Below are 23,038 nucleotides of genomic sequence, written 5' to 3'. Positions count from 1 at the left end.
TTCAAGCAAGGGTGCTGTTGTCATCAGTGGCATTGTTGGTGTCACAGCACCCTCCTTTTATTTTTTGCACATGCTTATATTGATATTAGGGCTGAATTTTTAAAAAGATTAAAAATGATCACAATGCCTGTCTCTGCATGGGGGAAGCTAAAAGGAGAGCAGGTCTACTGCTCACCGATAAGCCCACCCCCATGATCTAAACCTGAGCACCCCACCTGGGCTGACTCAGAATGAGGAGTTGGAGGCTGGTACCAGGGGGGCACACTGCCCTTTATGGGGACAAAGCCTAGGGCACCAGTGGTTATGTCCCTTTCAAACCACACTGCTTTTTCTTGCACTAGAAGTGCCCCTCTAGCAGGCCACTGTGGCTTTTGCAATTTTTTTTTTAAATCATCACTTTCATATCACTATCAATATACTATTGTAATAATAGATGCAGTAGGTTCTCTGAATCCCTTCTTTCATTAAAAAGTAAGTCTCTAGCCCTTTCCATTGAAAAGATATACTTTTTCACTTATATATCTGCAAGGGAAGGGGCTTTTTAATAAATGAAATCTGGGAATTCAGAGAACCTACTGCATTTATTATTATAATAGTATGTATATCAATGTAGCAATATGAAAATTATGATTAAAAAAGATCAAAAATTAAACCAGTAAAAGGAGCGGGGGGGCGGTAAAGGAAGGTCAGAGGAGGTTTGATTATGAAGAACATCCAATCATCAAAAAGTGGTTTGGAGGTGGGAGGAAGTGGATGGGACAAACAAAACCAAAAGAAACATTATACACAAGGAACAAAGGCAACTTAGAATCAGCTTCAAAAATGACTCAGGTAAAAGTGGTCTCAAACAAACTGGGGAAAAAAGCAGGAAAAAAAGCAAAGTGAAAACTAAAGGCAAAAAATGTATGTGGAAATCAAAAGAATAAACCAAATCAGTATGGGGACAGAACTGATGAAAAAATTCTGTGTGGAAATTCACTTGCAAGCCATCACTAAAGTGCATTGAAAGCATATTATTCCCTGTGCGTGAAACTAGCCTCATAAAAATTCCCTTTGAACTTGTGCTGAGGAGTTGGAATATAATCATTGGATTAACCATAATAACCTTTTATCTATTGAGGATTTTTCTAGTTTATTCCAAAGTCATTGTCTTGTGATTGAATCAAAAGCTTGTTTTAAATCCATAAATTCTGCAAAGAGAGTACCCCATTTTATCATGATAATTTTTCCACCAGTGATCATAAAATCAAACTATGATCTTCTGGGATTTGGCCTTTATGAAAGCAGGCTTGCTCTATTCCCAAAATGTTGGATGAATAGATCCAGGAAGTTCTCTTATTATACAGGATCACAAGAATGAAGCATAAAGTTTCCCAGCTATAGATAATAAACGTATAGTTTTGTGGATCTGAAAAACTTCCTTTCTTATAAATTGGAACAATAATAGCTTTCCTCCAAGAATCTGACATAATTCCTGAACTATTTCTTCTTGAGAAAATAGGAGCAAGAATCCTAGACCACCACATTGAACTGGCTTTAAATAACTTGGCTGGGCATAAATCTGGATCAGGAGCCTTACGAGATTTTAATCCTTTAATATTTTTCTGATGGTAACTGGAGGCCATTCAGGAGCCACTGGTGTCTCTGGTATCCTTAAGCTTACAAAAGTCAAAAACGTTGTTCCCACATGGATGGAGCAATGTGGCACATAAACTTCCATCTGGACACTGTAGCCTCAGTTATCATTTTCCAAAAAACTTAAAATTGGCTGATAATTACACACCTGCAGCACTTTCCAATCATTCATTGAGTCCTCTTTTTTCTTTTAACTTGTCAGTTTTTTAAAGTTCTTTTTCAGCCCTTTTAACTCCAATAGATCTTTTTAAGGATTGTATTTACGGAATCTTCTTTGTGTTTATCTTATCAACCTTCTTAGAGATTTACAATCATTATCAAACCATTGATTTTCAAGAAGACTCTGGTTCTTAGCGTAAGCTTGTTTTAAAATAATAGATTTGATTTTTTTAAAAAGATGGTCTAGTATTTTCAAATTTTGCACAACTGAAGAATCATCCCTAGCTTGTTTAGCCATTTTTAGGCATGATGCTTTCAATACATGGGTAAGGTCTAAAAAAGGAAGGAGTTGTTGTTTTCAGTGGCAGCCATACTGTTAGCATCATGTCAGGTTTGCTTCTTGAGAATCATGAATACCAGGGCTAGGAAAGACTTCTGTATAAAGTATTTCTTTAGATTCTTACAAAACAGTATAAAAATTGAGCCATGGAATCCATGAACAGGTCATTCTCTTTTAGCTTCTAGCACCTGTCTGTTTATCTAGTTCACTAACTGTGCCATCCTACACCCTTCAAGTCAACTGAAGTTAATGGATTTAGAAGAATGAAACTCTGCTTAGGATGGTAACATTAACTGCTTCCTTCAGAAGTTTATGATGGGGATGAATAGAATAAAAAGTCTCTGTGTTTTTTCTCTATTAATCCTTCTTACCTTATGTTCACAGATGCTGGTTAAGATTCCTAAAAGTTTCTGGCCTTTTTATCTTTGTAGTTATATGCTCTGTAAGTATTGTTTTTCTAAAGTCTTAGAACTGTTTTATAGTAGTCCAAAATTAAGTTCCTAGTAGTATTTAAAAAGACTCTACTTTGACAGGCAAAAGTGATGTCAGTGCCACAGTTTCCCATATTCCCAGTTTAGTAGAGCACAACCGAAGAGAACAGTTCCTTAAAATTTGCCTTAAAATGGGTTGTTTTTTATCTCTGTTGAGAAAGATCAGCAGGCTAAAGAATAGATTCAGACATCCAAAACGGTTCTCATGTTCCTTTTCCTAAAGGTTCCTCCATGTTTAGTCCAGCATAAAATCTGGGATGGGCTAACCTGCAGCTACTGCAGCTAATGTTTTATGAAACTAAAACCACAGTTTGCCTTCTCCAGCTCTGTAATCAGAATCTAAATCTTAAACTGGCCAGAATGTACATTCAGTATAAAAATGGCCATCTTCCTTTTAAAATACCACAATAGCAACAAGAAGCATGGGAGAAACTTACAGTGCCACCCTAAGCATAGTTACAGCTTTCAAAGTCTTTTGATGTCAATGGGTTCAGAAGAGTATAACTAGGATTGAACTGTTTAAGAAACTCTTAAGTTTATATAGCAGTTTCAGTAGATATGGGTTTGGGATGGAAACAGCTGCAACAGGATTCTTGATTTATGGAATCACAGTAAGCAGGCATTAAACTCTTTTCAAAGTTTTTTTCAGATCTTAATATTTTTAAGGTATTGTTTAATAGTTTACTAATTCACCATATAACCATCTTATATACCGTCTCAGATTTTATTTGGCATTCATCCTGAAAATGGACTGCCTTGGCAGATGCTGGCAGTGTCACCTATGGACAGCTACAGTATCCTTTATCAATTACTTGGTTAAAAAGATATCGAGCAATGTACTACTGAGTAACTGGTAACAGGCTAGTTTGAAATGGCTGACTCATCCCTTCCTAAATTAATACTGACGGATTTCTTTTGAGCTTTAGATACTGTCTTGTGGGACTACTTTAAACTACTGAATGAATTCATTTGCAAATTTGTTTCCCAACTTTGTTATCCCAAGTAGTAATGAAGAAAAGGAAATGGCTGTTAAAAAATAAAAGAGAGTCCAGATGGCTTCAGAATTCGAGATGGGCATGAACAGGAAAAAACAAACAAACACAATGTTCATTGTTTGTTGTCATCCACGAACAGGGATTCACGAACATCGACGCACATGACATGTTCACGAACATGTTCGTAGTTGGAGGTTCGTGGGAGCTAGAACGCCCCCCTTGGGACTTTGCTGAACTTGAGCTGGGGAAAGGAGAGTCCATGGGTCTCACTGTCCTCTGAAGACCTCCCAAGTTTCAGAGAGATTGCACCCTGGGAAAGGCATGATCCATGGGTCTCCCCCTTTCATATATGTTCTCTTCACAGTGGCAAAAACTGGACTGTCTGCTGGAAGCTACTTTGAGGGGTTACAAACAGACCTTCCCAATGTCCAATACCCACCAAATTTGCAGGGGACATTGTCCTCACTGTCTTCTGAAGACCCCCCAAGTTTAAGAGAGATTGGACCCTGGGAAAGCCATGATTATCCATGGGTCCCTCCCTTTCCTGTTACTTTCTTTTCACAATGGAAAAAACTGGACAGTCTGCTGGAAGCTACTTTGAGGGGTTACAAGCCAGAAGGAAAGCCAGAAGGAGTTTGGACAGAGTTCAAACAGTCCATGCCTTGTTGCCAGGGGAATTGATTGAAAGATGCCAGACTGTCTGGCTTTATGAACAGCTGACGAACGCCACGAAGAAGGCTTGGAATGAACACATGTTGGCCAGGAACGGGACCTCATGAACTGCTTGCTCGCGAATAGCGGATTGGGCTGTTCTTGGCTTTTTTTTTGTTCGTATTGCTGTTTGTGCCCATCTCTATTCAGAATGTATCTGAGAGGGGACGAGGGGCTCCTCCCTCCCCCCTCAAGCCATTTCCCCATGTCACAATAGTATGGGAGGGTTACCCCCTGTTTTTTCTGCTCCACATGCAAAGAATATTCCATGTGGAGCAGCAAAAACGGGGGGGGGGGGACCTCCCTCCCCTGTTATTTTGACATGGGGAATGGCTTGAGAGGGGAGGGTAGAGCCCCTCTTCTCCCCGCTGAGGTATTCTGAGGTTGTTTAGAATCTCTTTTATTTTTAACAGTTATTCCCCAAAGCTGCTATGTAGTTGTAGAGAACTCTTTAAAAACCTGCACTTCTAGCTTGGCCGTACGTGATGGGGGTGTGAGGACAGCTTCTACCCAACCTGGAGGCTATCTGAAGGCTACCTGATAATGGTGGGGAAGATGTTAGTGAGGCCATGATGCCATCAATGACTAGTTAGCTCATTTACAACACCTGTTTGTCTTTCTGTGGTAGACAATCTGCTATTTAGAAGTGGTGTTTGCTGCAATCACCCCCAAAGTCCTGCCTCAATCAGAGCCCATGGAACTCCCCTGGGTGGAAGGGAGGGATGGTGTGAGCCAGCCTCAGTTAAGAAGGGGGAAGAGAAACTTTTCCCCTCAGACAGTAGATATAGTGGATCTACATAAGAACATCAATTTAGCCAGGATTTTTTATTTGGCCTTTAGGCATTATTTTGGCTTGGCTTAGGGAAGAAAGATTATGTTTAGATGATAAATAATCATCCTGATAAAAGTCAGATGTACCAAATCTATCTGAGCAGTTTCTGAGAACCAGAGACTGTGTGGTGAAAGGATAAAAATAAACCTTTAAGATAACCTGTCTGAGGAAAGGGGAATCATATCTCCCCTCAGTGTTTGCATATATAAACTGAGGATCAACGTATTAAAACTACCATTAGGAGAACTCTGGGGAGTGAGGTTGAGAGCCCTTTGTACATTCTATACTGAAGTATTCCACACAAAACCTTTACCTTATTACACACCTTATTTTCTGTAAAGATTTATTTACTGTGTCTTTTCAAAATAGCTGTGGAAAAAGTGTTTATTCTTACCTCGCAATTAAGTACATTATTCTAGTAGGGTCCTAAATGAGATCCCTTTAGGGAGCACAAAGCTTACATGTTATCAACCAGATAATCAAACCTTGTGTCTTTTTTTTTTTTTTACAGATTATGGGTGGCTGGAGTTTAAACTAATAAAAGGAGGGATCAGAGAATGAGAGAATGGACAGCCGTAAGACTAGAGGGCAACTACCTCAGAAGCTTCTCTCCTCTCTCATTCCGTCCTCTCCATTATTAGCTGCCACAGCATCTGCACCACATGGCAAGGCTTAGCTCTCCTCCTCCCTGTCCATTCAGTCACTAAGCAACCATGGCAGGGTTTTCCACTTTGAACCTACAATAGCACAGGACCTGGGTGCTATTGGACATTTGCATTTGCTCATGTAGCATAGTAGTATCCTAAGTGTGCCTCACCATAAAAATGTTTGATAAAGTTAATGTGAAGCACCAGCAGATGACCTTCCTCAGAACACAGGGACCGCATCTTTCATCCCACATTCTAGTCTTCACCAAGTTTCAAGACCTCTGCCCAACCTAAAGTTTCCTTCACTTGTGATCTCCAGCCCCTCTTTCTTTGTGCTGTCCTAGGCTTGTTATTACTGCTTCTGCTTCCTGTCTCAGAGCAAACTGATATGAGAATAGAGGAAGGCAGAAACAAGCCACTGAAACAGGTGTGTGTTCTTGTACTACTTGTGGAACAGAAAGAAAGGGAAAAATGTGTTAAAAATAGAAAATTAGAACATTTCTTTTAACATTTCTATTAATCACTTTTTTTTAAAAAAAAAGGCCTTCAACCACAAGCTCTGAGATATGGTTTGTTGGTACTGTAGTTGATTTGGCACAGCTTCATTTCCCCCTTTATTTTCCTTTTCTCTTTCCCCACTTTGCTGAATTTCCTCATCTGCCATCTCCTTCTTCCTTAGTTGGTTTTAAGTAGTGAAATGGCTGGGATGCAGCTATCGGCCGCAAAGCCAGCAAAACATGCCTTCCTTTATATTGGCCCTGAATTGGTGGGAATTTTCCATCTCTGTTAAGATTTGCTCTAAGGCTATTTTTGATCACAAATGCATTTCCTTTCCACACTGGCAACAATTCAAATTAAATAGCTTTAGTGTAATTTTCTTAAATGGCAAAGTTGCAGTTCCTTTTTCACTCTGTGACTTATTGGCTTAAAAGCTCAGAGCATTTACTATAGAAGGTGTATTGTGCCAGTGCTCAACTGGAGGCGTTCTTTTGTTGGAAGTGAAGTTCTGTGTGTTTCGTTTGTTCTTTGAAAAGTATTTTCAGATACTTCCATCCAAATATGAATAGAACTATTTGAAAATGCTCAGAATGAAGTAGCAGTTATGAAGGAAGGAAACTTCTCTGAGATCTGGGTAGAGATGGGCACGAACAGCAATAGGAACAAAAAAAAAAGCCATGAACAGCCCAACTTGCTGTTCGAGAACATGCTGTTTGTGAGGCCCCATTCTAAATGAATAGGTGGTCATTGCAAGCCTCCTTCGTTGCTGTTCGTCAAGCCAGACAGTCTGGCACCTGCAATCAATTCCCTTGGCAATGTAGGCAGGGATTGTCTGAACTCTGTCTGAACTCCTGCTGTTGCCCTGGAAACCCCAATCTAAGCCCAATTTAGTTTGATAGGCAGGTCTTCTTTCCAAATGTGGAGCTCCAAATTTGTTACAAAAGAGCAAAGACCATGGAGGAGGGGGAGGGGTCCCAGCTCTGGCTAGTCTTTGCAGACAGTGGAGAGGGAGAGACAGCTGCTGTTGGCATTTTGATAGAGAGACAGGGAGAGTGCATTGGAACTTGAATTTTCTTTATGTGTGGTGGGATATGGATCTACCCCTTCAGGTTCCAGGGCTGCTGCCAGGCTCTGGGGCCAACCTATTATTTATTATTGGTCCCTTTCCTGCTGCCTGCTCAGGTAGGGTTTCTCAGAGTGGTGTGGTAGGGATCTACCCACCGTCAGGTTCCTGGGCTGCTGCCAGGCTCTGGGGCCAAGCTATTATTTATTATTAGTACCTTTCCTGGTGCCTGCTCAGGTCAGGTTTCTGGGAGTGGTGCAGTAGGGATCTTGATCAAACTTGGATGATGGCTGGAGGAGAGCCTCTGGCCCCTACAAACAGCCAACCATGAACATGCTCATGAACAGGGTCATGTTCATGGTTGTTCGTGAGACCCTGTTCGTGGATGGCAACGAACAATGAACATCATGTTCATTTTTTTTTTTTTATGTTCGTGCCCATCTCTAGATCTGGGTCATCGGAGCTCCCACAACATTCTTGTCTATATCTTAGATGAGATCTGATATTTTGCCGTATATCTAATAGTTCCCAACAGGGTTGGGAAATTCCTGGAAATGTAGGGGTGGAACCTGGGGAAGGCAGGGTTTGGGGAGCGAAAGGTTCTCAATAGGGTATAATGCCATAAAGCAAAACCTTCAACTCTGCCATTTTTTCCAGGGGAATTGATCTTTGTAGTCTGGAGATCATTTGTAATTTGAGGGAAACTCGGTTCCACCTCGAGTTGGCAACCTTAGTCCCCAGTGATCCCATTGGTGCCTCAAATACTTTGAGCAAGCTATTTAGAATAAGTAATAAAATATGCCTTGTTTTTGCCATAATGAAAACAATTTTTAGTGTTACAGAATTACTTGGTCTATTTTACCATTCATTACTACACTTCCTTTCATGCTGTGTTCCTAATAACTTCTGCTATAATCTATTGAAAACTGTAATTCTTATATAGGCACATGGAGGGCAAAGGGCTGAAACCAGCTAAATTACCATATTAGAAGATGATTCCTTGAAAAGCGCAGATAATAAGCATACTTGTTTGTTAATAAGGAATCAATAAATCAAGCCAAATGCTACCCACTTCCCTTTTTAAAAAAGAACCCGTTTCTCTTAGATAACAGTGCTTTTTGCCCTTCCCTCTTACATTAAGGCCAGTTATTAAGACCAGTTATTATTATTATTTTAATAATCACACAAGTGATTTATCAAGACACTGATTTTAAAAATGCTCTTCTGAACACTTTTGATTTAGACATTCTATAGAATAGTAGGAAAAGAGAAGCCTTCCTGATGTCATCAGGCTGGCCATTCCATCAGGTGAAGGGAGAGCAGAGGACCCTCACATAGGGGAAGCTGTTGATCTTAGCTATTTGCATGGTCAAAGGAGGTGCTACAGGGGGGCATATTTGGAGAGATGGTCCTAGGCCATGGAAAGCTTTGTAGTTGATAAAGACTACCTTGAATTAAACCTAGAAACTAATTGATAATCAATGGAGCAACTTGCATGGTAGCAGTCTGCCTGGCTGTCATTATAAATTGAGTGAGGATATTCCATTCCAGCTGGAGTTACAGAGTTGTCTTCAAGGTGGGATTGCCATGCCTGGCAATCACCAGAAGTTTTGGGGGTGGGAGCATGGGTTGCCCCAGTGGCATGTACTCTGTGATGTCACATCTGGGGAAAAACTTAAAGTGATGTCACATTGCTGTTGCAATCGCTGGAAATTCTATGATAAAACCAGATTGTTTCTAGTGACTTCTAGAAACATAACATTATTTTTGAGTTTTCCGTTGAAGTGATGGCAGCAGTTTTAAAATAATTTTTATCTTTGCTGCTGCTGCTCAGAGCTGTAGATGGCAACAAGGGTTGCTGTGGCAGGAGGTTCCCTGCCACAACAGGAGACCTCACAACTCTCCTTCAAGGGTAAACTTGTGTATGCATAGTTTAGCTGCGATCTTCTTATGCAATGGATCTATATGTTAAGATCAGCAGAGCTGCATCAAGGTAAGGAACCTTCCTCCAGGCTAAATGAAGATGGAAGAAAGTATTTTTTGCAGATAAATTAATTTGTTTCTCCAGAAATAATGTTGGGTCCGGTATAACCCCTAGACTCTTAACTGAGTTAGTGAGGGTCAGTTGAATCCCACCAAATGCGAGGATTATATCACTGAAATTAAATACCCAATTAAACAGCAGCCTGAAATCCAGTGAAAGGTTTAAATCTCCACAGTAGAAATCATAAAACTAATTACTGCTAGAGACTTGGGAAAAGGGCAAACTTGGCCTGGTGTCCAAATGATAGTACTGATGGCATCAAGTAAATCTGCCTCATATGGGCCTTCCAAAACGGGAACACCACCAGTGAAGGCTTTCACCAATAGGGTTGCCAGCCCCTCTTAACCTGCACTCACCTCTTGGGATGGGGTGGGGGTGCGCGCGTGCGCACGCACAATGACATCACTTCCAGGACGTGATGCCATCATGCAGCCCCCTGGGAGCGAGCCTGCAGGGAGCACACTCCGCAGAGGCTCAGATTGGGGCCACTGCAGAGCACGGGAGCACGCCTGTGCTCTGCAGCAGCCCAAAACAGGCCCAATACATGCCAAAATGGGCTCATTTTGGGCCCATTTTGGTGTGGATCGGGCCTGTTTGGGCTGGCCACTGCAGAGCGCAGGAGTGCTTCTGCACTCTGCAGTGGCCCAAAATGGGTCTGATCTGTGCCAACATGGGCTCATTTTGGGCCTGTTTTGGTGTGGGTCGGGCCCGTTTTGGCCCGTATCAGGGACACTGTGGCGTGCAGGAGTGCTCCCACATTCTGCAGCGCCCCAAAATGGGCCTGATCCGTGCCAAAACGGGCCTGAAATCAGCCCGGTTTGGTGTGGATCAGGCCTGTTTTGGGCTGCTGTGGAGCTCAGGAGTGCTCCTGCACTCTGCTGCGGCCCCAATACGGGCCAAAATGGGCCCGATCCAGGCAGCTGCTGTGCAGGGGAGCGTGCAGCACCACAGGGGAGCTCACACAGGTAAGTGGGGTGGGGGTCAGGGGATCCTAACCCTAACACCACCCCCGCCAGGGGGGTCTGGCATCCCTACTCACCAATGATTACCTGTCCAATCTCAGAGAAGGGTGTCATCCCAAGAAAGGCCACTGTAATACTCCATTTAATGTAATGTAAATGGAACAAGCATTCCAAAAGAGAATGAAGGAAACAGTTTAGAGAGACTCACTCAGGAAAAAGAAATGTGAAATGATTAGAGGTGGATCTACTGTGAAACTAATGAAGCTTAAGCTTCAGGGCCCCTAATCCCAGAGGGTCCCTGAAGCAACTTTTTTGTTAATGAGTGAATTTTTCAACAAAAATTAATAGAGTTTTTAAAGTGCTTGTTATTAAATTAAGGCTATTTTAGTGATAGAATCGTAAGCCAATGGGTTGAAATACTTACTATTGACCTTAGAATGGAGAATGCTCAGTGTTGTAGCTTCCCTTAAAGTGGGCTGATTGTTCCCAGCAGCCTAGCAGTTCAGCCTGGCCCAAGAAGAAGCAACAGCACCATAAGGATGGGGAAAGGCCTGCACAGATCCTGTTGTTTCAAGGCCTGCTTTGGATTATTGCAGGTAAATGTTGGTAACCTGTGCAATTATGAGAGATTTTTTAAAACAAAGGTGAGGTTACTTCTTGGGCAGTTATTACATGTTGATTTGGAATTATTAAGACTTTTAATGGGAAATTCATATGATTGTGAAAAATATGTAATTATATAGTTACTAATCCTTTTAGAACTGTTGTAATGCATCTTTCTTAGTATTTTATTAATGTTTCTTTGGAGTTTGGCCTGGCTACAGCACCATAAGGGTGGGGAAAGGCCTGCGCAGATCTTGTTCAAGGCCTGCTTTGGATTACTGTAGGTAAATGTTGGTAACCTGTGCAGTTATTAGAGATTTTTTAAAACAAAGGTGAAGCAGGATTCAAGATTAGGGTTGCCAGCTTCCTGTTGGTGGCTGGAGATCTGGAATTACAACTGATCTCCAGGCCACAGAGATCAGTTCACCTGGAGAAAATGGCTGCTTTGGAGGGTGGACTCTATGGAATTATACCATGCTGAGGTCCTTTCCCTCTCCAAATCCTGTCTTCTCCAGGCTTCACCCCCCCCCCCCAAATCTCCAGGAATTTCCCAACTTGGAGCTGGCAACCCTATTCAGGATCCAAGCGAGAAGAACTGCAGCCTCCCTGGTACAGCCTGGAAATCTCATCTGCTGTTCCAGTATTGTGAGTGTTAACTTGGATTTACAATATATGTATTACTTATGTGTTTAGACTTTTTGTACTGTGCATCTTTGTGGATGTTGAAGATATTTGTAGCCAATAATATCTTAAAGAGCCTTGCTATGAAATAATAACAACTGGACTGGAATGAACGAGGATTCCTACGATAATACATCTAACATGAAGGGCTCGGAGAAAGGGCTGCAAGCACTCTTTGAAAACATTAACAGGTATGCAGACTATGTACCATGTGCAGCCCATTCACTCTACCTTGTTGGAGTAAAGTCAGTGTCTAATGTGCCTGAAGTTGTTGACTATTTTGGCATTTTGCAGGAGCTGTATGTTTTCTTTTCTGGATCTCCACAAAGATGGGGAATTTTAAACACACAGAGCAAGCTAGATTTTCCCCTAAAGAGCTAAAGTGTAACTAGATGGTCTGCACAATATGAAGCAGTCCAGGCTATTACAAATGGATATACAGATATTTTACAAACTTTCAAACCTATCTTTGAAGACCCAAGCCCGAATGTAAACGAGATGCAAAGAATTTATACCACAAGTTGGTAAATTTGGAATATGCTATTTTAACAGTTGTTTGGGAAGAAGTTCTTGAGCGTTTCAACAAAACAAGCAAGAAACTCCAAACCCCTGGGTATGATGTATTTGAAGGTTACCTTCTGCTATCATCTTCAGTTTTGTTTTTTAAAGAACTACTGAGAAAATTCAGCCGACCGGATTGCACACTATGAATCAGAAGCAAAAGGTTTGTGTGAAGATATCACCTCAAGTTATTCTGATGCTTCCAAACACATCGTTACAAAGAAATTTTCAGATGGAAGTGATAGGGCTTCTTTAAAAGGAGCTGACAAATTTAGGATAGAAGTTCTAAATCAAGTCTATGACTGCTTGGTAATCCAGTTAGGCAGGAGGATTGACCCATATGAGCAGATTGCAAAAAGATCAAGTTCCTCTCAGAACTGGCGAACAATTCTGAAATTGATGAGGACAATATTAAACTTATAATATCACATTACAAAGATGATATTGACCACAAATTAGTAAACAAGTGTTATCAGTTCAAAGAATATTTTCATTTTAGGAAATCCCAGAACACAGAAGAAAACATGCCATCTAAAATGCAATGCACAGAAGTTCTCCAGCTTCTTTGTGAGCAATACCTGATTGAAGTTTTCTTACTTACTTAATAATGCCTATCAACAAGCTGTGAAGCAGAAAGAAATTTCTCAAAGCTTTCCTTTATAAAGAACAAATTTCAGTCTACCATGAATGAAGAGCGGTTAAATTCTTTATGTATATTGTCTCTAGAAAATGACATTACACGGAAGCTCTCATATGACAAAACTGTATGTGAATATTTTGTAAACTGAGTATTTTGTAAAATGTGTTTCATGTAGTATGTATTCTCATAGGTGTCTAAAATAAAAGATTATATTAACCGTGGTCTTTGCTATGTTTTATTTCATCATTCTTATGATGCAGCATGCATGTATACGTTTCTCTTTCATCCCCCATAACTCGTAAACTATAAGGCATAGCCTAGGAAATTTTTATTCACACAAGTGACTTTGACATGTGAGATAACCCAGTACAGCAATTTTAATCAAAATCTGAGATGTAGTGGTTAAACTTTAAAAGTTTGTGGTGATCTGCCACAGAACAACCTCATTGAAGAAGATAACAGTGGTTACCCAGACCTCATTGCTGGTGGGAAGGGGCTCACTGTATGGCCCATTTTCAAGGGTTTCATCCCAATGCTCTATTCTCTGCCATTTGGGCCTTGAGGTCCAAGGGACTTGAGGTCCAAGGTCCTTGAGGTTGGGGTGGGCAAGGGCAGCAAGGCCCTTTGGACCTTCTTGGATGTTGCCCTATTGTTGCTGGTTGTGAAGGGGCCCTCATAACTGTTCAAGCTTCAGGGCCCCAAAAATGTAGAGTCACCCCTGAAAATGATTAAGTAAGCATAAGTACTTGAAAGAGTAGACAGACAAGGTGAGAAGAAAATAAGGACAGAAAGCCAAGAAGCGATTATTGGGAGTGATTTTCAACAGAAGGGTGCAGGCGGGGGGGGGGGGGAGTAATTTATTTATTGCTTTATTTATACCCTGGCTGTTTTCACACTGTCTATAAATCACACTAGACTCATGGAAGGTTGGCTTTCTCACGTGATTTTTGACGCCATCTGTTTACAAAACGCCACAAACAGTGGTTTACGGCGTTTTGTAATCGGATGGTTTTAAAAATCACGTGAGGAAGCCAGCAGCCTTCCATGAGTCTCGCACAATTTATAGACAGTGTGAAAACGGCCCCTGTCTTTCTCCCTAGTTGGGACCCAGTGTTTTCCTTTCCTATATTTTATCCTTACACCAACTATATGAGGTAGATTAAACTGAGAACATGTACCTGGCCCTGATCTCTCAGCAAACTTCCATGGCAGAGAGCGGATTTGAACTTGTCTCCCAGATCCTAGTCTGATATTCTAACCTCTGCACTATACCATACTAGCCCTATGCAGACCTCCTGATTACATGGGTGCTCAGTATGTGAGGAGGGAGAGTTTGCGTGAGTGAACTGGCCCTGCCCCCTGCCTCCAAGTCATTGCCAAGTGGTCTGTATGGAGTGAGTGTTTGGAGGAGGTGCCTGCTCATATACCATCTCTCCATGATCAGCAACATTTCAAAACCAGAGTCGCCGATCATGGGGAGGGGGTGTATGAGCAAGCCCTTCTTTCAGTCACCTTATGCAGACCATTAGTGATTGTGTAGAGGAGGGGTATGGGGCTAGCGTGCTTGTGAAACCTTTCCCTCCTAGCTAAGGTTGCCAGCTCCAATTTGAGAAATTCCCAGAGATTTAGGGATGGAGGTTGGGGTGGGCAAAGCTTGGGGAGGGGAACTACCTCAGCAGAGTTCACCCTCCAAATCAGCCATTTTCTACAGGGAAATTGATTGTGGTATCCTGGAGATCAGTAGTAATTCTGCAAGATCTCCACGCCCAACTGGAGGTTAGCAGTCCTACTCTTCACATAGTGTAAGTGCCTTTGCAATCAAAACAACTGCACAGGGCTATTGGCTAACAATAAGGTTTCATATGAAATAAAGGAAGCAGGATGAACAGGGTAATCAATAACAGAGAGAACTGGTGAAGGAACCTATGAACATCATACGTTTTGCCTCATATTAAAGCAACCAGAGAACTTAATTATACGCCTATTCATTCCATGGAAGCCAATGGTGGACTATTTGCTTTAAAATCCAAAAGGAACAGCTAAATCTGATTTGTACTTCATGGTTCGGTAGTCTAAATTAACACATACTTGAGCAGTCTTCTGGTTAAGAACTAAAAATTAGTTCTACAAAGGATATCACATTCAGTATGTTATGTATAAAGTAAGAGCCTTCCAGCTAAAGCTGTACTTGATAACTTTGTTCTATACGGGCATGATATCTTGAGAGTAAAGTTAGATTTTCTTCTTATAATTTTAAGTTTCCTTTGTAATGGCTTCCAAATAGGCCATTTTGTGTAATTGTAGGGTATATTTTAGTCATATTGTGATAAAGGAAGCTGCTGTAATTATGTGCACCTGAAGCTTTTTGCAGATACAAATTATTGGCTGTACTCATAAAATGGTCTACAGGCTGTCAAAGTGCCGCAGGCCATTAGGTTAATTAATACAGGTCAGCAAACCCTTTGAAACATAACCATTCAAAACTGAAATAGGATTGAAATGAAGTGGTAACTCATCTGGCTACAGTGGGAAAATGTAGCACCATTCTACTCCCCACTCCCCAAATCACAATATAAAACTTCTCTTACTAACAATTTTCTTAAATGGATACAGCTATTGTCCTGCAGGATTATTAATCTTTTTGTGTAGTGATTCAATTAGAAACAATTAAAAATATAAGTGAATCCAGTACTTATGGAAAGGTCAGATAGGAAATTGCAGGTGATGTGAAAACGTGCTGCAAAAGGCAGTGTGGCAATTCCCAAAACACTCACTGTGAGAGAGGTCCTGACATTAAAGCAAAAATCCAGATCATTTGAAATCTCAAGAACGAAATCCTGTAACATGCTGCCCTTATTTGAAACAGCACCTGATTGGTGTCTTTTCGTTGCCACCTTTGTGAACTGTCATACAATCAGTGGTGTAGCGTGGGGGGGGGGCAGAGGGACAGCTGGCCCAGGCACAAAATTATTAGGGGGCACCGGCTGCTGAGGAGAGCCTGCACCATGTTCGTGGGAGCCAGGAGGCCACCTGTGCCGCCCTGGCTGCCTGCCGTGTTGACAGGGTGGCCGGCTTGCTGGGTGCCGAGCTGGCCCTCCGTGGCTGCTGGCTGAGGAGCGCATTGAGCAGGCGGTGGCCGCGCATGTGGCTGTGGTAAGCGGGCTGTGGTGGAGGGGTAAGGGGCAGGGAGGTGAACGGTTCCAAATTGCAGGAGTGCTACTGGGGAGGCAAATGGCTGTGGTGGAGAAGTAAGGGGTGGGGAGGTGAGCGGCCCTGAATCAAGGGAGTACTCATGGGGGGCAGCTGAACCCTGTGCAATGTCGTCACTTCCTGGAAGTGACGTTATCCCACAGGGCCTAGGAGTGCATGCATGGTGCTATAGGCACCACCTCCTGCTGGGAGTTGCCCCAGGCGCTTGCAACCCATGCTGTGCCGCTGCATACAGTTTTCCACTTCAGATATGATGAGCTTCTATGCCAGCATCACTTGTCATGAGAAATATGAGGTTCTGTCATGGAAACTTTCCACAGAGCCTATGACTGTTGAAAGTGTGTGCTTTGAATCAGTCCCCACAATTAATACATGGTTTAATAAAATTTGAGACCTACTATTGATGGAGAAAATAACTGAAAAATTATATCTTCAAACTAACCCATCAGGTACTTCAAACTTCTATGTTAAATGGGAACCTTTCTTAGAATTTTTATCCAAAAACAAACGTTTATTAACAAAGTTAAAATATCATGATATTGTTGACATGGAAATGTGGGGGTTCTGGTGAGCTTCTTTAGTGAACTCTATTATGACGATTATGCTTTTATTTTACTGGTAATATTATTATTTTACGTTTTTGTAAAAGACACAACTCTCTTATAAACATATTATCTCTGTATTAAGAGACAGTTGGTATTTTGTATTGTTGGAAAACTATAAATGTTTCATTGTTATGTATACTTTAATAAAAAAAAAATTAAAAAAAGAAAGTGTGTGCTTTGTCCTATTAGTGATGTTGTGGGAACCAGGCAGTAGTTTTAAAAAGTCGTCTTAATTTACTCTGTCACATCCTGTGAAGCAATCATGGCACATGCCAACACTCTTACTTATTCTGCTCAGTTCTATTTAATTGATTGTTTTCCCACATTAGTTCAATAACAATGCATGTGTTATTTATTGGGGGTCATTGTATTCCTATAGCCATGGCATTTGCTGGGGAGGGGGAGCTTTTGCTACTTTTCAAGCAAGTGACAAATACTAATTTGTAAATCTAATGTGATGTGGTGTAGTGATTTTAGAGTAAGAACTGGGAAATCTCACCTCAGCCATGAACTCCCTATCACTTCAGACTTCTCTGTGCAGTAAAACTGAACTCTTTTGTAGGGTTAAGAATTATGTGAAGCACTTTGAACAAAAAGTATAATGTAAATGCTAATCATTATATATGATTTACCGCCTTCAGATATGGTGAGTGGGAGGGAAAGAAAAATGTTGTTGCTATGTTAAATGTCTTCCCACAAACTACTAAAAGCTGCTATTGGTTTCCCACATGTGCTTAACTTTGCAGCCAAGGAGTGTCTATGGAAGTAAAGGAGAGTGTGCAGTTGCTAGTCTAGGCTAAGATTAGCATTGTGGTGGCTGAGGGAAGTGAGGATGGGCTGGATCCGTGCTACGTTTTCTACTAATGGAAGGTGCTTCCTTTTTTGAAATGAAATTTGCCTGCTGCAGTCTACTGATCTCTCTAAAATGCTATTCTTGGAGCTGGGGCCCTTAGGAAAGGCCTGCGGGACAAATCAGGAAAGTGGGTTTGACACAAACTGTCCTTCCCTTTCTGTTAGTGGAAAACTTAGTGTAGATTCAACCACTTTTTTGATCTCCTCAGCCATCACAAGCACAGAAAATCCTTCCCTGTCTGTCTTCTCAGATGTTAAAAGAGACCGATCCATTAGGTACAATATCTCTGAGGCCAAATTAATCCTCAATTGTTGCAGTGAGAGAAAAGGAAAGTTGAGCGTTCCCCTTGAGGCATATTTTTCATATAGAAACAAAAATATTGTCCTTAACTGTCTTGCCTTCAGCTATAAACTTTACCAATGCTCAAGATTCTGCCCTCCTAAAGGTAGAACTAGGAGGGCCATTTGTAGCAGATGTGGTTGACCGGCGACCAGATGAATATATTTTAGTTCAAATTGGAAAAGTAGAAGATTCTGGGCCTAAAAGGAGGCATCAGCAGCAGGTAAGGTTTTAAAAATGTGTTTTCCACATGGGAAATATTTCCTCATCTCTTTACCATTTTTGAAGTTCGTATAAAAAAATTTGGTGGTTTAGCTCACTTTCTCAGCATATTCTGGGACATTGGTCGAATCCACATTCATCCATTACCTGCATGTTTATCGGATATCCTCCAATCTGATAAATCGTTTATCGTTTGCCTCCAATCCGCAATTTTTTCCTCTTCGTTCACATTCCTGCTTCCAATCGGTCTTTCTCGCGCGTCCCTCCGGTCACACGGCTGCTCGAAAACCGCTTTTTTGGGCAGGACCTTTTTCCCCACCCATTTTTTTTTTTGAGCGCACTTTTCCGTTATTTCGATCTTGCCTTATAAAGAAACATCATTGAAGATAATGATACCTCTCTTTCCCCCACTGACAGCACTGATGGCTCTCTCCCGTTTCCTTTTTGGAAATTTGGAAGCATGTGGGAAGCTTTCGTGGGCATTTCCTATGCAGGACAGTTCAGTGCCTGAATTTTACTGAAGTTTCACTTCCTTGGAGTGTCATTATTTCGATATTTCATAATTTCGATATTACAGTAATATAAAATAAAAAAAATAAAAAACAGTTAAAAAGGAAGTTTTGCGAGTCCGTTCTGAGGATGGATTCACCCCAAAATGATTTTTCAAACTACCAGATTTGATTCAGAAACAGCATAATCAATAAATCCAATGCTATGAAGTCAAAAACAGTCTTTGCAGACTACGGAGCACTTGCAAGTTGAATCAGCCAATAGAAACTCTCGGAACGGCCGGAGAGACAGGAAGGGGGGTGGTTTTAAAAAAAACCGTGTAAATTGCACATTGGCCCGTTCACGGCCACTGTGAAACTCCCGTTGAAAACCTGTGACCACATATTCGGGAGAAATGTGAATGAAGTGTGTCTGTTTAATGAGGTAATGTGACCGGCACTCGGGATTGCGTGGGGAATGCGGGGAACATGCGACTTAGAATGAGTAATGTGGATTCGACCATTGTCTAGGGTCAGAATATAGTTGCATTATGAACAGTACAAAGCAGCACAATGAATATTACTTTGCTGTGTAGATATCATTTATTAGCATGGTTATTAAAATTTATTTTCTGTCTGCATTTTATCTTGATTTCATACTCCAATAGAGGCAATCAAAGAATTTGGTTTATCCAGTTGCTACCTCAGCTTCAAACTTTTTGATTGAAAAGTAGAGAGGTAGTGTCCTGTTTTCCAACTGGGTAACCAGAGAAGATGGCTTGGGGTTTCTGGAGGGCAGCTAAGAACAAGACTGGCTGGAATGGACTCTAGTTGTGGCCAGAGCTGCAACTTGGGCCAAATCCACATTACTTCTTTTTTTCCGCGTTTTCCCCGCATTCTCCCCGCAATCCCGAGTGCTGGTCACATTACCTCATTAAACAGACGCATTTCATTCGCATTTCTCCCGAATATGTGGTCACAGTTTTTCAACGGGAGTTTCACGGTGGCCGTGAACGGTCCAATGCGCAATTTACGTGGTTTTTTTAAAAACCACCCCCCTTCCTGTCTCTCCGGCCGTTCCGAGAGTTCCTATTGGCTGATTCAACTTGCAAGTGCTCCGTAGTCTGCAAAAGACTGTTTTTGACTTCATAGCATTGGATTTATTGATTATGCTGTTTCTGAATCAAATCTGGTAGTTTGAAAAATCATTTTGGGGTGAATCCATCCTCAGAACGGACTCGCAAAACTTCCTTTTTAACTGTTTTTTATTTTTTTATTTTATATTACTGTAATATCGAAATTACAGTGAATCAATCATTCAAAATAAAGAAAACAGTCGCTGCCAAGGGCCGCCCCAGCGGCGGGGCTGGAGGCGCTGGGAAGCCGGCGGGCTCATCACTCGCCTCCTCTCCCGCCGGGGTCAAGAAGGTGCCCAGCAGACCGAGTCGAAGCCCAGGCACAGCTGGAGGCTCCCGGCTCAGAGTGGAGAAGGGACTGGCCAAGGCATCCCCGGCTGAGCCGAACGGCGGGGCTTGTGGGGGCTGCCGGGACAGCAAAGGTGGCTTGGCCCGTGGGCTGGCACATCCGCGGAGGGGGGCTGAAGACGAACAGGGATTTTAAAAACTGCTGCCCCGGCGGCGGGCCGGGGATGCCGGCCGAGGAGACAGCCGCGTCCCTCCAAGCCTCTCTCTGCAGTGAGCCAGTGCTGCACTGCCGGGGGGCGAGGATGCGCTGCGCTGCGCTGCGAGGCGCCCTCTCCACTGTGGGCGCTCCGGCTCAGGCGCTCGCCACGCAAAGGCCCAGCTCGCGGGGCGCCTGCCCCTGCGAGGTCGCCCATCAGCGCGGCGGTCCGCGGGAGGGGAGGGGGCGCAGCCTTCCCCCCTTGGGGTAAACGGCCCTCTGGCCACCAAGCCGGCTTGACCCCGCAGGCGCTGCCGCTCCAGTCTTGGAGAGGGGGGAAGGGGGAGCGGACGGCTGGGTGGCGTCTCGGCACGCTCCACTCGCACAGACATGCAACCCGCACCTTTCAAACAAGCCTTTCAAACTGCACCTTTCAAACCACCTTTCAAACCAGCCTCTTCATCCAAAGTGACTGACCGGCCTGAACCCGCCCAAAGCTTGGCTTTGTGAAACTTCAGTAAAATTTGAGCACTGAACTGTCCTGCATAGGAAATGCCCACGAAAGCTTCCCGCATGCTTCAAAATTTCCAAAAAAGAAACGGAAGAGCCATCAGTGCTGTCAGTGGGGGAAAGAGAGGCATCATTATCTTCAATGATGTTTCTTTATAACACAAGATCGAAATAACGGAAAAGTGAGCTCAAAAAATTTTTTAAAAAATGGGCGGGGAAAAAAGGTCCCGCCCAAAAAAGCAGTTTTCGAGCAGCCGTGTGACCGGAGGGGCGCGTGAGAAAGGCGGATTGGAAGCAGGGATGTGAACGAAGAGGAAAAAATCACGGATTGGAGGCAAACGGAAGATATCCGATAAACATGCGGGTAATGGGTGAATGTGGATTCGACCTTGGTAGCATGAATGGAGAGATAGACAGCAGGAGCCTTGCTGCAGGGAGATGTCAAGAGCTAAGGAAGGGAAGTATTGAACCATTGAAAGCTAGATCCCAATTGGCTTACATAGGATACTCATCATAGCTCCAACTATTTCTGTAGCCAGAGTAGGGTTCTGGATTCTGCAAAGATCTAGAGAGTGATGTTCTTCTCCTGCATGGTACTGCAGTGCAAAATGCTTCAAGCTGCCAGGCATATACAGTACTCCTTTACCTGGTTTGGACTTTGGATCTAGGCCTGCTCTCCACTTTCTTTGTTTCTGGGCCTGGGGGAGGCTCTGGGGATGCCAGAGGTGGACGGTTCCTGCTATGCCTGATTCATTGGTCCTTGAATGGGAGCCTGTTTGGTCTTCCTCCCTCTGGGATATAGGGAGCCTTGGATATGGTAGGGACCATGGGGGATGTCTTCTCAGCCCTTGAGGAGTCTTCGCCTGAGGTGTTTCCTAGTTGAAGCTGAACCACAGCAGGTCTTACTCCACAGCTTTTCAACCATGCAATGGCAGCCACTTGGCATTTATCTCTTTTTAAGGATTGCACAGAGCTATGAAGGCATTGTGGGTCTTCCATTCCCATTTAGTGTGATTAAGAGAGGAAAAGTGTCACACTTCTTTTATAATTCTTGGCTGCCTTTGCCATTTTTAAAAAAAATCTCTATTTATAAGAATACATTTTTAAAAGAACATTTCTATATGGATATTTGTAAGGATACTCTTCTATCAGATTGGTGGAGTGGTGGAGAGTGCCCTCAAGTCATAGCTGGCAAGAGACTAAAAGATGGTATGTCATTGCCTGCCTCTGCAGTCCTGGTCTTTGTTGACCCATCCGATTACTAACCAAGGCTGACCCTGCCTAGCTTCTAAGATTTGACAAGATCAGACTCACCTGGGCTATCCAAATCATAGTCTTCTATCAGATAAGTAACAGATAAAGCAGAGTGAAGGGTAATCAAGCAGAAGTTTTGATCTCCTTTTAAATTGTTGATGATGTGTAATTTTTTTCAGATCTTATACAACTGGACCCTACCTTTAAATTCAAAAAAAGGTGAACAGATTATTGTGACTAGAACATTTGAGATGTTAAACAGGTTAGTCCATAAATTTAAAAACTAGAAGAAACAGTAATTTATGTACATTTAGTAGATGTTAACATAGTGCTATGGTCTGTATCTAAATTTCTGTCCGCATTGTATTCATATTCATGTATGCAATAGACTATAGCATGGCAATAGATCTAGTAGTTGTTCAGAGTCTTACAGTGCAATCCTGTGTGAAGTTACTCCAGTCTAAGCCCATTGAATTCACTGAGTTTAGAAGTGAGGAATTCGGCATATGATTACAGTGGGTCCTGAAGTCTGTTCAAACAGCAGGGGACTGTGTGCTTGCTAAAGATTTCATAGAGCCTTTGTTCCACTATCCTTTCTGTTAGGAAGAAGGTTACTGCTCAGGCATCGCTTTTTCTTTTCCCACATTAAAGTCCTGTAAGCTAACAATATCTAGTTCTTCATATTGGCAGAAAAAATAAGGCAGTATTTGCAGGCCCAGCAGCAAAAAGGTTGGGGTGGAGGTGATGTGACAAACAAAATACCAGAGATATATTGTTGGGAATGAAAATGCCACAACTTTGTTGGTCATAGCTTATGGCGGCTTGGTGCAGCATAGGGCATGGATCCTAGCACTGGCTGACCTGCTTACTGGCTGATGATGACCACCCTCTCTTCCCCAGCCCACCTGCTGGGAGAATACTGCAGGATGGCAGGTTGTAGGATTTCACGTGGGCGCAAGCCTCTGCATGGCTCCTCCTGCTGTCTGGAAGTGAGAATGTCCCAACAACTCCCATGTCCCTGAAATGCCTCACCCCCAGGATTCCTTAAGGGGATCTCCAAAGATGAGAGAAATAG

The 23,038-nt window shown here is 42.5% G+C and overlaps 1 protein-coding gene across 1 annotated transcript in view; it reads left to right on the top strand.

The window, feature by feature from the left end:
• OCA2 (OCA2 melanosomal transmembrane protein) overlaps positions 1–23,038 on the top strand; it is a 279,690-nt gene that overhangs the window by 30,280 nt on the left and 226,372 nt on the right. The window contains exons 4-7 of the mRNA XM_054974145.1: positions 2,519–2,576; positions 3,347–3,419; positions 17,935–18,092; positions 22,143–22,225. Of these exons, the coding sequence (XP_054830120.1) occupies positions 2,519–2,576; positions 3,347–3,419; positions 17,935–18,092; positions 22,143–22,225 (372 nt within the window). The remainder of the gene's footprint in view (positions 1–2,518; positions 2,577–3,346; positions 3,420–17,934; positions 18,093–22,142; positions 22,226–23,038) is intronic.

Source organism: Eublepharis macularius, chromosome 3 (genome assembly GCF_028583425.1).
Source record: "Eublepharis macularius isolate TG4126 chromosome 3, MPM_Emac_v1.0, whole genome shotgun sequence".
In the NCBI taxonomy this organism is placed as follows: Eukaryota; Metazoa; Chordata; class Lepidosauria; order Squamata; family Eublepharidae; genus Eublepharis; species Eublepharis macularius.
The sequence above is the reverse complement of the archived record's forward strand: the minus strand, read 5'-3'. Positions and strand labels throughout refer to the sequence as shown.